This window comes from Colletotrichum destructivum, chromosome 3 (assembly GCF_034447905.1).
Source record: "Colletotrichum destructivum chromosome 3, complete sequence".
Taxonomy (NCBI): Eukaryota; Fungi; Ascomycota; class Sordariomycetes; order Glomerellales; family Glomerellaceae; genus Colletotrichum; species Colletotrichum destructivum.
In genome coordinates this window covers 4,397,455-4,411,213 of record NC_085898.1, presented here as the reverse complement: position 1 = coordinate 4,411,213, position 13,759 = coordinate 4,397,455, and the positions used below count along the sequence as shown (strand labels likewise).

General features: G+C 55.5%; 5 protein-coding genes across 5 annotated transcripts; 4 read left to right on the top strand and 1 right to left on the bottom strand.

Annotated features, from left to right (window-relative positions):
- Positions 1–431: 431 nt before the first annotated feature.
- On the top strand, positions 432–917 carry CDEST_05429 (uncharacterized protein; the record flags this gene model as incomplete). The annotated part of the gene is made up of 1 exon (XM_062921588.1): positions 432–917. One exon carries the CDS (start codon positions 432–434, stop codon positions 915–917), a length of 486 nt encoding a protein of 161 aa, XP_062777639.1.
- A 2,036-nt stretch (positions 918–2,953) lies between these two features.
- Positions 2,954–5,475, top strand: CDEST_05428 (Putative major facilitator superfamily, MFS transporter superfamily). Its single transcript, XM_062921587.1, has 4 exons — positions 2,954–3,346; positions 3,412–3,840; positions 3,913–4,183; positions 4,254–5,475. Exons 1-4 carry the CDS (start codon positions 3,169–3,171, stop codon positions 5,023–5,025), a joined length of 1,650 nt encoding a protein of 549 aa, XP_062777638.1. The 5' UTR covers positions 2,954–3,168; the 3' UTR covers positions 5,026–5,475.
- A 339-nt stretch (positions 5,476–5,814) lies between these two features.
- On the top strand, positions 5,815–7,028 carry CDEST_05427 (Putative pirin domain, rmlC-like cupin domain superfamily, rmlC-like jelly roll). Its single transcript, XM_062921586.1, has one exon. The coding sequence runs from the start codon at positions 6,110–6,112 to the stop codon at positions 7,025–7,027; it is 918 nt and encodes a 305-aa protein (XP_062777637.1). The 5' UTR covers positions 5,815–6,109; the 3' UTR covers position 7,028.
- Positions 7,029–8,198: 1,170 nt separating this feature from the next.
- Positions 8,199–10,161, top strand: CDEST_05426 (Putative major facilitator superfamily, MFS transporter superfamily; the record flags this gene model as incomplete). The annotated part of the gene is made up of 3 exons (XM_062921585.1): positions 8,199–9,222; positions 9,315–9,552; positions 9,612–10,161. The coding sequence occupies 3 exons, from the start codon at positions 8,199–8,201 to the stop codon at positions 10,159–10,161; spliced, it is 1,812 nt and encodes a 603-aa protein (XP_062777636.1).
- A 158-nt stretch (positions 10,162–10,319) lies between these two features.
- On the bottom strand, positions 10,320–13,684 carry CDEST_05425 (Putative AAA+ ATPase domain, ATPase, AAA-type, core). Its single transcript, XM_062921584.1, has 2 exons — positions 11,091–13,684; positions 10,320–11,041 (listed from the first exon to the last, which is right to left on the bottom strand). Exons 1-2 carry the CDS (start codon positions 13,562–13,564, stop codon positions 10,609–10,611), a joined length of 2,907 nt encoding a protein of 968 aa, XP_062777635.1. The 5' UTR covers positions 13,565–13,684; the 3' UTR covers positions 10,320–10,608.
- Between the last annotated feature and the right edge of the window lie 75 nt (positions 13,685–13,759).

Genomic DNA, 13,759 nt, shown 5'->3' with positions numbered 1-13,759 from the left:
TGACTGTCTTCTCAACCATTCAGCTACGCAGTTTTGACCATTGTAACTTGGCGCCGACACTCTCAAATGCTATGGCATGCCGCTCATTCTTTGTGCTTCGGCGCAAACGGACAGCACTGCATCCCTTACATCCTCTCAAAATTTCTTCATAAGACAGATCAAGATTTTGCTAGCCCCAGAAAGTCGTCTTTTCTCTCCCCATTCTCACACAGAAACAGAACCTTCCATCAGTTCTTACCGGAAGTCCAACACATGGTGACTACGCCGGAGTGTACCTGTTTACGAGACTCCACTAACACAACCAGAAGCTTCTCAGCGCCCTTCTCCTCCTCTTGCAGGCCGGGCCTCTCGTGCTCTGCACCACGCTCGGGCGGCGGGGCAATGGCCGTGGCGACTACATCACCGAGGCTGAGGTCGAAGCCAGCAGGATAATGGAGGAGCCGTACAATCCCGTTCGCAAGGATGGCAGCAACACCAACGACCCGTTCGACAAAGTTAAGTACAAAGAGAAGGAGAAGTTGTGGTCGAACTGGGGCACCAGGATCGGATCCGGGGGCGAAAACCCCGGCGGGCTGGGGTCTAGAGCCGTCGCGGACAAGGACTACAGCTCCACGCTCAGGGACGGCAAGGACAGCAACGACCCCTTCGACCAAGTCAAGTACAAAGAGTCAGAGTTGCTTCTTTGGGGCAGGAGAGCCGTCGAACTCGACGCGCGAGAGTCCGGACCCGATGACGCGGAGTCCGCCACGGGCCCCCCGCCCACGAAAAAGACTTCCAGCAACTCCAACCTCGGCCGCGGCGTCGAGGGCGCCGAGGTTCCGGAATCCGTCGAGAGGGACCACCAAGAAGCTGCATTCGGATTCGAAACCGGACACTACTCTGTACCCGGGTTGGTGGCCGCCAGAGATTTTGTCTAACGGCAAGTTCAAAGAGGGAGAACACTGGCTTCCCATACCCAAGGACGGGAGACCGAGCAGGGAGCTGTTCAAGGTGCCCAGATTCTGGGAGTAGCGGAAAGGCTACGTTACATGCGGTCACTGCCTTCTGCGTCTTCGCTTACCGGAGTGCATATTCCAGAATCTTGGTCGATTAATGTTACGGTCCATCAGAGCCAGCGGTGCTCAGCCAATCAATGACGACCGTCAGACTTTCATGTTTCTTCAATCCAGCATCAGTGATCCCCCCCCCCCTTCCCGCGTGCGGGACCGACCTCTTTCACTCACTGGTTCTTCTTGGAATCAGGGGTCAAGGTGGCGGGGGCACTTCTGTAGGCACGAGACATCGTCTGGTCTGAATTCCAACTCGTGTGCAAACATCTGTTGACTCAGCGAGTCTTCGCTGTTACTGGAAGCGAAGTCGTTGATAAATCTTATGCGTATACATATTTCTAGAAAACCTCGAGTCGAACCACACTTTGTTGTTATGCTGGAATATGTGACGCCTTTGATCTATTTTGTGCTTCAGACGCATCTGATACAAGTGGACTTACCAGCTAGCTCGGTGTCGTAGTTCTGTTTCTGTGTCACTTGACGGCTTTTTCTGACATAGTTGGCAGCTACATGAATTGCACGCTAGCAGAATGGATGATCTCATCTCTACTTCGACCTATCTATGTCTACAGGGTCAACTGTGTCTGCCCTTTTCACATAAAATTTGGTAAAGTTGTAAGTATGGGAGCCGCTTTGCGACTCACCAGATTCCAGCCAGGGTTAGGAAGATATGGATCTCATCTCTTTAGTCCGAAACTTTTATGACACCTTTTCTCGGAACAGAAGGCCTACGCCCATGCAGCCTGAGACTAGGATTGGCGAGACCTGTCGGGTACGCGTGCCGAACCAACCCACCACCTAGGGGTCCATGTGATTAAGCACAAGCATCAAAGACGACTGAGAACTTCGCCTTTCTATGCCTGATGGTGTTGTTGCGGTCACTCGCCGGTGGGCCCGGGCAGCCCCACTCTGCTCGGGGCCGGGTGTAAAACCACTGGGTATGCTCGGGGCCGGATCACTCCCGAGCTTCCGAAGGTCGCGGGCTCGAATCCGACAAGACCTTTGAATAGGCCCATCATATCCCTAAACATAAAGTCTTGGGAAGGTATCTCGTGTTTGCAGAGTTGTAAGCATTATGTAGGCATAGAATGTTTTGGATACCGGGAACCCTTTTGGAAATTCTGATCCAATACCCTCCCTACTTTGCGAGTGGCAGAGATAGGGGTTAGGCCTGTGGCAACTCGATGAGTTTGTCGAATTAGTTGCAGGTATGGAAAAACCATGGGATACAATCCAGGAATCATGACATGAGCATGAGCCCATCTACCCCCCCGCCTCCCCTATTGTACCAAGGCCCTTTATCTCCGGTTTGCGAGCCCAGTTGTCTCTATCAGCCGGAGGACGAGTCGGCCGCGGTATCGCAAGCTACCATTCGGCTTTGACTGCACCTTGGACTCTTGGTTGGGTAGGACTGGCTTCACGTTTGTTGCTTGGCAGTCTTCATATCGTGTCTTGATGCAGCCGCACGTCGGGAAGAGGGAGCGTTCGACAAGGGGGATCGATGCCTCCATTCTGTTGGAAGCAAACAAGATCGTCGACCGGCCGGGAGTACGTGTGCTCTGCTACTAATTATACTCTAATATGCTTGTCCGCCAATCCCCAATAGCTGCAAGTGCTGTCGTGCCAACCCCTCAAACATCGGGGACACGGCCGGCCAAGAGGCCGCGAACGGATAAATCTCCGTAGACGGAGCGTTGGATTGCAGAGAACCAACCAACATGATCTGATGTTGGTTCGGATAAACAAAACAGGCTGAATACGAGCATAGCCACAGCAGACCCTATGATTCGCCGAAAATCCCAAGCTACCCCTGCAGGCGTGACGACAACGCTCTGTATGGTTCAAATTAAGGGAGAGAGTATGCGGTGAGCTGAGGGATGTCCTGGTTCCAGTGCCCCTGGCTACCATGGTCAAGGGTGACGGTCACATAGCTATAGTTAGGAACTCTTCGCAGCGTGTACGTGTAGAACCATTGGAACCCCGCCCTTCCCAGCAAGTTTATATCTGTTGGAAAAGTGTCAGCCCCTATCAGGGCCTCCCTAATCTCAGACTTCTGCGGAAAACATCGTCCATGACCCTTTCCTAGCAGTGCTCCCTATCACAAGAGCCACCAGAAAGCATGGAGGGCATTCCAACAGAGACCTCCCGTCCGGCTGGAGTGACCGCAGACGGCATCGATAACCAGCAGAGCGAAGAGCAGCACGCAGCTGAACACATGCAAGGATGGGCTCTCGCGTCTTTGACCATGGCTTTCATGTCCGTATGCTTCGTGCTGGCGCTTGACAATACCATTCTGGGTTCGTCTTGCCTCCTTCCTTGGATATGGAGAAGTGAGCGATGCAACTAATGTGTTCATACCAAGCGACCGCGATACCCCAGATCAGCAGCGACTTCCAAAGCCTCAACGACATCGGTTGGTATGGCTCCTCCTACCTGATCGCGCAGATGGCGCTGCTGCCGACCTGCGGCCGTCTGTATGCGTTTTACAACATCAAGTGGGTGTACTGCCTTTCTCTCGCCGTCTTCGAACTCGGCTCCATCGTCTCGGCAGTGGCGCCGAACTCGATGACGCTCATCGTAGGGAGAGCGGTCTCTGGCCTCGGCGCCGCAGGTTTGGTCAGCGGGACGACAACCATTTTGTCTTACTGCGTCGCCTTGAAGAAGCAGGCGATACTGTCGCCCTTTGTCTTGGGCATGTACAGCATTGGTTCTACCGTGGGGCCGCTCGTGGGCGGTTCTATAACCGATAATAAGGCACTCACTTGGCGGTTTGTGTTCTGGATCAATCTCCGTAAGTCCTGGTCTATTCTTGGCAAAAGAAACACATCAACTTCTTAAGAATCACCGGCTAACGGGTCCCCAGCTTTCGGGGCTGTCGGACTGCTTCTGGTTTGGTTCGCCTTGAGGAAGCCTCCACCGGCAGTACAAGGAGGGTTACCATGGCTCCAAAAGATCCGTCAAATAGATATTCCGGGGGCCATTCTTCTGCTCGGGGCAACATCGTGTCTGAATCTAGCTCTTCAGTGGGGTGGCATCGTTTACCCATGGTCCAACGCGAATGTGTTTGGCTGCCTGATCGGATTCGGTCTACTCCTGGCCACATTTTTGTACTTGCAAGTCCGGGGCAAAGAAAGGTTGGTTCTCTTGGTTGAACCACCGTTTAGGAATAGTCAGTATACGGCATGCATGCTAACATCATCTCAGCTCCACCGTTCCGCTTCACATCTTCCGTAGCCGCACCGTCTCAGCGTCATGCGGCTTCATGATGCTCGTCCAGGTGGCCATAGTGTTGCAATCGTACTACTGGCCCATATACTTCCAGTCGGTCAGGAACACCAATGCCAGAGACTCAGGAATCAACCTGCTCCCATCGATTGTGTCCAACAGCCTCGGCACTTTCTGCGCTGGTTGGATCTCGTCAAAGACTGGGCACTACGTACCACTGATGTGGATCGGCGCCCCCGTCTTGGCTACCGGAGGCGGTCTGTATCAACTCATCCGCGCCAGCAGCCCTATGGGGCAATGGATCGGGTTCCAGATCCTGTCCGGGCTTGGCTACGGCATTTGTAGCCAGATGCCTATACTGGCGGTTCAAGTCGTGCTCAGCAAGTCAGATGTGCCAACGGGCCTCGTCATGATCATGTTTTTCCAAATGTTGGGAGGCGCCTTGGCTCCTAGCGTTGGTCAGAACCTTTTCACTGACGGACTTCTGCGGAATCTTAGTAGGGTTCAGGGGGTCGATGGTGCAGCCGTAGTGGCGGCGGGTGGAGTGGGATTCAGAGACATGGTTCCTCCAGAACGACTGGATGCAGTCATTAACGCATTCAACTCTGCCTTGAGAAATGTGTTCTGGGTGGCCCTCGCTGCCCCAGTCCTTGCTTGGATCGTCAGCTGGGCGATGGAGTGGAGGAAACTGCCCGACTCTAAGACTGCGACAATACAAGCCCCCCCGACTACAGAGGCCTCGGAGAAATAGTTGACGGTTGGTGGATCAAATGTTTTTAAGACACAAGGAAAGGAGCTATTTCTGTCACCAAGATTGAGAAACCGGTAAGCACGGCCAGTACCAGGACACTCACTGAAGCCTCGATGGTCTCGTTGATACATTCCCGACCACAGCGGGGCAGCTCTCTGCTCCCGCCTCTTTCCTTGCTGGTTCAAGCACAGAATCTAGATATTAGACGACAAACCCAGGTTCCAGTGAAAGTTATTCCGAGCATTGTCCCATGTCCGACACGATTTTCAGAAACCACACACGTAATGACACTTCATTGTTGTTTGGCGGAGAGCTGCGGAGAGCTGTTTGATGTGTACAAGGATATAGAAGTTACCAGGCATAATGAACTTGTCGTTAGGGCCGCCACTCGGTTAGAAATGGCTGGCGCTAGTTTTGGTACCTTCAGCATTTGAATCTCGAAGATTGATTTTGGTTGTTGTAAAGAGTTTGTAAATATTCTGCGGGGCTATCGACCTCAACTACCTAGCTGCTTTAAGGTACCGACCGACGGAGGTACGGACTTGTAACGGTGAAGTGATACACTGGGCCGGTGGGCGGCGCTTGGCAAACATGTACATGTAAGTACCTAATGAAGGATAGTAGAAGAACATGATAGTCGCGCGCGGGTATTACACACCACGATGGCCGGGGGTCTCGCCCACCCTTGCACGGACGGCTTTCTTTCAACTCAATCAATCTCCGCGCGCGCGCGGATGACGGTTCATTTCTAAGCTTCCACAATGATGGAACTTGCACAGCAACGACTGGTTCCAACCCAACTCCAAGACGCTGGTTGTGGCGGGTTGTCTTCCACAGCAAACCAGAACGTTGCCACGTCCTTTGTAAGACACGCGTTGTATGCTTGTAAGCATTACCAAGAACAGTGAGATCTATCAGACTTGGTGTCGCCAGTGTTCCGCCTGCACTTCAGCCTCTCTTTTGTCTTTTGTATTTAGTCAAAGTACTTGACTGCACAAACAGTACACATGTCTCTCCCTAAAATACAACAATTTTCCCACTCTATCATTCTGTCTTCAGATTTCAGCACAACAGCAAACCAACAATGTCGAGATCCCGTGCAATCAACCTCGTCTTTCGAGCGCCCGAACAGGCCGAGGGCGCAGGGGCCCGAGTCCGCCGCAGCATCGGTAGCGCCCAGAAACGCAACTTTTCCCCGTTCCTCATGTTCGACCACATGAGCGGCAGCACCGGCGCAGGCTTCCCCGACCACCCCCACCGGGGCCAAGAGACGGTGTCCTACATCCTCAAGGGGGCGGTGGAGCACGAGGACTTCGCGGGAAACAAGGGCATCCTGCGGGCTGGCGACCTGCAGTTCATGACGGCGGGGAGGGGCATCATGCACTCCGAGCAGCCGCTGCCGGACGACGACGGGACCCCCGGCGCCGGGTTCCAGCTGTGGGTCGACCTCCCGAAGCACCTGAAGATGTGCGAGCCCAGGTACCGGGACCTGCACGCGAACGAGATCCCCCACGCTCGGCTCGACGACGGCAGAGTGAACATCAAGGTCATCTCGGGCAAGGCCGGCGGGGTCGACTCAGTCAAGGACTTGGCGTACACGCCCGTCTGGTATCTCGACGTGGAAATCAAGCCCGGCGGCAGCATCACCCAGTCGCTGCCGCAGGGATGGAACGCCTTCGCCTACGTCTTTGAGGGGTCAGCGGTCTTTGGCGCCAAGGGCAACGGCGGCCGGAGCAGCGCCGACACGTTCGACGCCGTCATTTTCGAGAGGGAGGGCGACGTCGTCGACATCGAGGTCCCCGCGTCCGCGGGCGGAGGGGCGCGTCTCGTGTTGATCGCGGGACAGGTCTTGGACCAGCCGATCGCGCAACACGGGCCCTTTGTCATGACCAGCCGGGAAGAGGTGCAGCAGGCCGTCGAAGACTTTTACATGCACAAGAACGGGTTTGAGAGAGCGAAGGATTGGAGGAGCGAAAGTTCGAAAAAGAAGGGGATGTACTGAGAGGGATGATTCATGAAGGAAGGCGTGTGAAAAGTAGTTCATATGAGGGGGGGTCGGTCAAGGCAGAGCCACTGCGCGTCTGAAGTTGGAAACGAGATGTGCGCAAGGAACCATGATTTACCGGTTAAATTGTATCATTATGGAAGCGAGAATACTTTTACTTGACGTTTATTCGTTAGAACATCCCTGAGGCATTACGTACTGGACAGTTCAGTAGCAAGCACAATAGACCAGGGATGATTATCCCCGGTGTAGCGGGTGTGTGAGTTGATGATGTCCTCCTCGGGTGTTCATTGAGAAGCAAGACTTTTATGGCACACCACATCTTCTTTGAGTTCAGACTCCACGACGTGTTTTTTAGATCTCGTCTCGAGAGTCCTTTGAGTGGGACACTCGCTGCCCCCTACTCGTCCCCGACTCGGCAATGACATGTCCTGGTCTGATCTGTACTCTCCTTGAAGCACGTCTTCGTCCGGTTCTCGGCCCTGACCGCATTGACTTACATTCGATTGGAGAATCAGAACAGTTTGATACATCATACGAGCACCAGTTCAGCCAATCCTGTGCCCACGACCCTACCCTCCGTGCCTCTCGGGAGAGAAGGGGGCTTTCAGGGTCACCCCGAATCAACCCGTCCAGTCGGATTGCCCAGATCGTTCATCTAGTCAGGTTAACAAAGTTCTTCCAATGAACTATCGCGAATCGGAGCGGGGAGAGAAAGGCAAAATGGCGGAAACACATAGAAGCGCGCCGGCGCGGAAGAGGGTTTTGACGTCAGTGAAACATGGGCTGACTGCCTGACTGCCTGCTTGAAAGGCGTCACATGAATGTTTCCTCTCTCTCTTCCGCGGCAAAGGATCTCGGAGTCTGGGATACATATTGAAGCCCGAAGTCTGTGTGGATGCGTCTTTCGAGATGCATCACGTACATACGATGTACACGCACTCATCTGCATGCAGACTCGTGTTTCGTTCGCCATAGCGCAACGGTCTGTGTTGTAATTCCAACCTCATCAGCAAATTTCCCTCTGCAGCCTATTGCATATTGTTTAAATCTCTCTGCCTCTGTTGGCACAAGGTGAAAAGAGCTGCATCTTTCCCTGTCCCCCCCGCCTTGTATAACAGTTTACAGCATATCACAATTTCACCACCGTCACGGTTCTGATTCCAGTATGAATTTCGGTGCTGCCCCCTCCCATACACACCCATCCGCCAACCACAGGCTCCCTGTCCGTGACGCGAGGCGGTCGACGGATTCAAGTTCCCTCAAACGGGGTTGGCCGCTCGGTGGCGACGACAAGACCGGCGGCCATCATGGCTTCGACGCCCAGCGGAAGAGGTCCGGCAGCCACAGCAGCTCGTCGACACAGCCCAACAACAAGGAGCTCCAACACGTCGACTCGTCCCGTTCATTCTTTGACGACGAGGCCCAGGCCCGCGACGGCGTCCTCTACAGGGACGGCCGGCTCATCCTCCAGCCCGCACCGACCAGGGACCCGCGCGACCCCCTCAACCTGCCGCTGCCGCGCAAGATTCTGGCGTGCGTCTGCCTATGCTGCTTCGGCGCGCTGGCCGCCGCCGCCGAGCTGATCCTCGGCGCCATGCTGCCCGTCTTCGCCCTCGAGTACTCTGGCCTCGACCCCAAGATCCTTAAGCCGCTGACCTCGAGCGGCGGCCTCCCCGCCGGCAGCGACCCCCTGAGGATCCTCTCCAACCTGCCGGGCGCCCCGCCCATCTTGTACATCTACCTGCTGGCCTCGCTCCCCGTGCTCGTCATCGGCCTGGCCAATCTCGTCCTCGTGCCAATGGCCATCTCCGTCGGCCGCCGCCCCGTTGTCCTCGCCACGGGTCTCGTCGCCGTCGCCGGCTGCGTCTGGGCCGGGAGCAGCCGGTCCCTCGCGTCCCACTTGCTGGCCCGCTGCGTCCAGGCCGTCGGCGCCGGCACCGTCGAGAGCCTGATCCCCTTCATCCTTCAGGACATGATCTTCGTCCACCAGCGCAACTCGTGGATCTCGGGCATCTTCGCCGCCCAGGGCCTCATCATCATCATCCTCGGCATCGCCGCCCCCTACATCATCATCGACCTGAGCTGGCGCTACATGTACTACATCACGGCCGCCGGCGCCGCCTTCTTCCTCGTCGGCGTCTACTTCTTCATGCCGGAGACTAGGTGGCAACGCACTCGTGCCGAGATGAGTAAGTCTTTTTTATTATCCCACCCCAGGTCCCAGCATCGAGCCTTTTGATCGGTAGTACATATCTCTGACTGACACCACCACACGTTGCAGACGGCGTCCCTCGCAATGAGGTTGGCCAGCAGTACGCCCCGAGAACGTTGCGGTACAACTTGGCTCTATTCCACGGCAATATGGAATGGCGAAAGGGCTGGAACGCTTTCGTCGACACGCTCCGCACTTTCTTCTACCCGCAGATCTTCTTCATCACCATGCTTAACAGCGTCATGATCGCCTGCGCCTTCGCCGCCGGGTACACCGTTGCTCCGGCCCTCCTGACGGCACCCTGGTCGTAAGTGATTCACCCCTCCGCGCCAGAGTTGGCCCTTTGCCTGACTTTCAACTTTCTAGATGGAACTTCAACTTGCTCGGCCTTTGCCTGCTGCCAGTGCTTATCGCCGCGATCGCCGTCGTTCTCGTCACCGGAAACGCCGCCGACTGGATGGCGAACCGCATCGCCAAGAAGCGCGGCGTCCGCGTCCCGGAGAACCAGCTGGTCAACCTGATCATCCCGACCATGGCTGGCCTCGTCGGCTCCGTCATATTCGGTCTGGCCGGCTCGAACCAGGACAAGTACTCCTACTTCACGTTCCTCACCGGTCTCGGGCTGATGGCGTTCGGGTTCCTGGGCGCTAACTCTATCGGCGCCGTCTACGTTCTGGAGTGCTACCCTCATCTTGCGGGCCCGGCCCTGGTGAATATCGCCTCATTCCGGTGCCTTCTGGCGTTTGCGCTGTCATTCAAGATCTCGGACTGGGTTGTCGAGATGGGATACTTCAACGCCATGATGATATACACTGGGCTCATTGCCGCTTTTGCTGTCTCTATCCCGGTGGTATACCATTATGGGCCAGCCTGGAGAAAGAGGTGGCCTGCCGATAGCTTCGGAGATCATATGTAAATCGCGTTATGTTGATTGAGGGGGGTTCTGCTTTCTTTGAAAGCTCTCAGCTTTGTTCGTTGGGTGGCCAGCAATGTTTTCAGTGACACAACTATGGTTGGGAACATGGTTAAGAATGAGTTGCTCCTTTAGGGAAACAAGCTACATTCGTTTAATCCAGATAATTCTTTTTTAACAAAAGGCCCACTTCTAGTCTAAACTGATAGGTGCTTATATCTCCAGACTCTTTGAGGGGGAATCTCTACACACGCAAGAAGCTTGATCACAGCAGAAGCCGTTCTATGGAAAACGGACCGCGGCGATCCTTTCGAGATTCTTACAAATCAGGGAGGAAATGACACTAACCAGAGGCCGCTGGTCTAAGCATTGCTACAGTTACTCAATGGGCCATCATCATTAACATTGAGCCAAATCTGCAGTAGATCCGTCTCATCCGCCTCATAAGCTCTACATCCCCTTCATAAACTCCTGCAGCGTGATAGGCTTCCTGACAGCATTATTCATACCTTCGTGGTACGTGACCCAAACCTTGTTGTCGCTCTTTTCGTGCTCGTGCCCCTTTCTGCTCTTTGCGTTGCCGTCCACCTCGCCGAGCGGCCGCGCCGGGATGATGCGTCCGAAAAAGTCCCTCTTGACGCTCGCCTCGAGTATCCTCGCCTGCTCCTTGAGTATGTTCTCCTTGTTATCGTGCACGGGAATCTCCTCGAGTCCCATGGGACCGCCGGCCGTGAACCGCGCCTGGCGCGCCGCGGCCTCGCGCAGCGTGATGGTCTTTTGCAACTCCTGGTCCAGCACCTGCCGCACGGCGTAGCGCGTCGGGGCCTGACTGGAGAGCACCAGGCTGCCTGCCGTTTCATACACCGCAAGGGCGTCAAGGTCACTGTCCTGATATTAGCTCACGTGACGAGCGCGGTTGGTAGTCAACTCACGGTTCCATCCGGTACACCCACTGCGGCCCCCTATTCACCAACGAATCTGTCTCGATCTTGCCCTTTTGCATGACAATGCCGACCTCCGCCATGACTTCGGCCGCCCGCTTGACCATGGCCTTCTCCGTCTCCTTTCGCACGCTGGCCGTACTGATGCCGCTGCCGCCAATAACAACGGGCTTCACGTCCGGCGACACCATGCGCACCAAGTACGGCATGAACTCCGTGGAGATATCCTCAGCGCTCCGGAACGACCGTCCCAGCGTGGGAGTGAGCTGTGCCTGGATGGCCTGGAGCATGGCCTTGTTTTGCTTCAGCGCTTCGTGGGCAGCGAAATCGGCTCGAGGTCCAGAGAACGGCACCGGTGGCTCGTCATCCTCTTCTCCGCCGCCCCATTTTTTGTCGTATCCCATCGTGACCTGATGTCGACGGGACGAGGCGAACAGGCTGTGACAGGCCAGGATCGGCTGGCTAAGGTAGGGTGCCAACTCCCACTCCTGGCTTCCGAAAGTGCGTGATGAACAGGTATCCAAAAAGTTCATCCAGTCGTACGCGGCGTTTGGCTTCGACAGAAAGGAGTCGTCGTTGAACTCCCTGTTGGGATACTCCAGAAATATGTCGGTCATGATCCGGTCGACCTCTCCGCTGGTGTCGATCATGTGCCGCAACCGCTCCATCGCATTCTTCTTGTGATACTCTGCAAAGCCTAGTTGGCTCTTGGGCTGCTCGTGCTTATGCTTGAAGTTTTGAGAGGTGTCCAAGGCTTGCTTCGGGAACCCACCGCCTTCTTGGAAAATACGCGTAACGATGTCTTTGGCGCTGCCTCGTCCGAGCCCCCTCCCCCCTCCGGCGCCGTTGGTTAGGTCGTGGAGCACATTCTGTTCGAGCCACTGCCTCGTCAAACGGTCGTTGAATCCAGCAGTGGCCCTAAAACGACCTGCGACCCACTCGCCAACAACCATTACTCCTCGAAGATCACCTTCCGTTCCGCTTTCGGCGCCGCGCTTTGCGTCGATGCCACTTGTGATGCCCCAGGCAGCCTCGCAGATCTTACGCGCGGCATCCTTCTCGCAGGGAATGCCTTCCTTGTCAAGCACAGTCTTGAGCCGCGTGACGACAGCATCGATCCCCGGCTTCCCGACGTGGATGACCTCCGCCATGCCTGATTGCCGCAGTGGTCTGAGGGAAGGGTGGTAAACGTCGTTGCAAATGAGAATGAGCGGCCGCATCAACCGAAAGTCGTCCCCCTTTTTCTTCTTCCGGTTTGCGGCGTTGGAGGCACCAGCACTGTTTTTCTGATCAAGGAGCACGAGGTCTATCAGGGCCCTGACGAAGCCACCTTCTCCAGAAGAACCAGAACCGCCAACGACTCCGTCGACTTCATCGACTATTACGCAGGCTGGTTTCGCGACCTTTTGCAATGTTTCCCCGTCCTTCGCTTTTACGTTCTCGACAGTCTTGACGCTCTCGGTTCCCAGAGAGGTTCGTATGCGGCTTTTGACCACGTCTCGACTTCGGTCGTCGCTGGCATTGATTTCCATCACATCGTACCCTGCCTGTTTGGCACAGACATGCGCCAAAGTAGTCTTTCCGAGACCCGGTGGTCCCGTCAACATCAGTATCTTCTTGTGCGGCTTCTCCTCCTCTTGGACCTGTTTCGCGCCGGGCCTTCGCACAATAGGAGCTTTCTTCGCAACACCGGGGAATACGATCGGGTCCCAGCGCTTCAGCCAGCGGAGAACCATCCGATTCGTGCCGTCATCGCCGCAAAGATCCAGGAAGTTCTTGGCCCTGTACTTTTCGGTCCACAGCAGCGTCTTCTTTTGTGTTTTGCCAGTGGTCGGCGGTTCCACCGAGCGGACTGGTACATCACTCTCCTTTCGCTGCGGCCGGCGTGACTCGGATGCTTCCTGTTTCGCGGCATCAATGAGCTCGTTGATGTCTATGCCGTAGTATGCGCGTTTCGCCCTTCCCTCTTTCGTCTTGGAGCGCGCAGCGATGATGCTCTCGTAAGACGTGTTCGTTGTCGGCTTCCGTTGTTTGATGGTGGTGGACGTCCCGGCGCATGTCGTAAGTTTGAAGGTTCTGGAGGACTTGAAAAAGGATGGCGTTGAACTGAGAAGAGTTGAAGCGAGACTTGACGGTCTTTCGGTGGGTGCGGTCTGTGCAGGTTCGGCAGTGACATTGTCGTTCGTCTTTTGAGGCGCTGGTGCTACCGGCTCAAGAATGTCTTCGTCAGGGATGGTCGTCAGAGGCGCTGGACGCTGCAATCGAGCGGTGAAATCTACCAGCTGCTTCTTGAGCGGAGGTTGTTGCGCATTATCGTCGTCGGAGTCGGAGTCATCGTCGAGGAGAAACCCGCTGTTGACCTTCGGTTTGGGTTTTGTAGGCTCGGCCGCCGCGGGCCTCGTGCGTTTCGCGGCGGGTGGTGAGGAACTGGCGGGGAACGTAATGGGCGATGAAGCGCTCGGCATCTTGACCGATCAATTGGAGATATTGAGAGAGGTGCCCAAATAATGTGAATTTTGCCGTAACGAAGCCGCAGTGACGACTGTTGCGATGCGGTACATGTGTGTGTGTCGCTATGGTGACAATTAAATCTTTGGGAGGATGAGACGCGACTGGACGCGATGCAAGACGGGCTCGAAGACGCGTTAATGACATGTGGG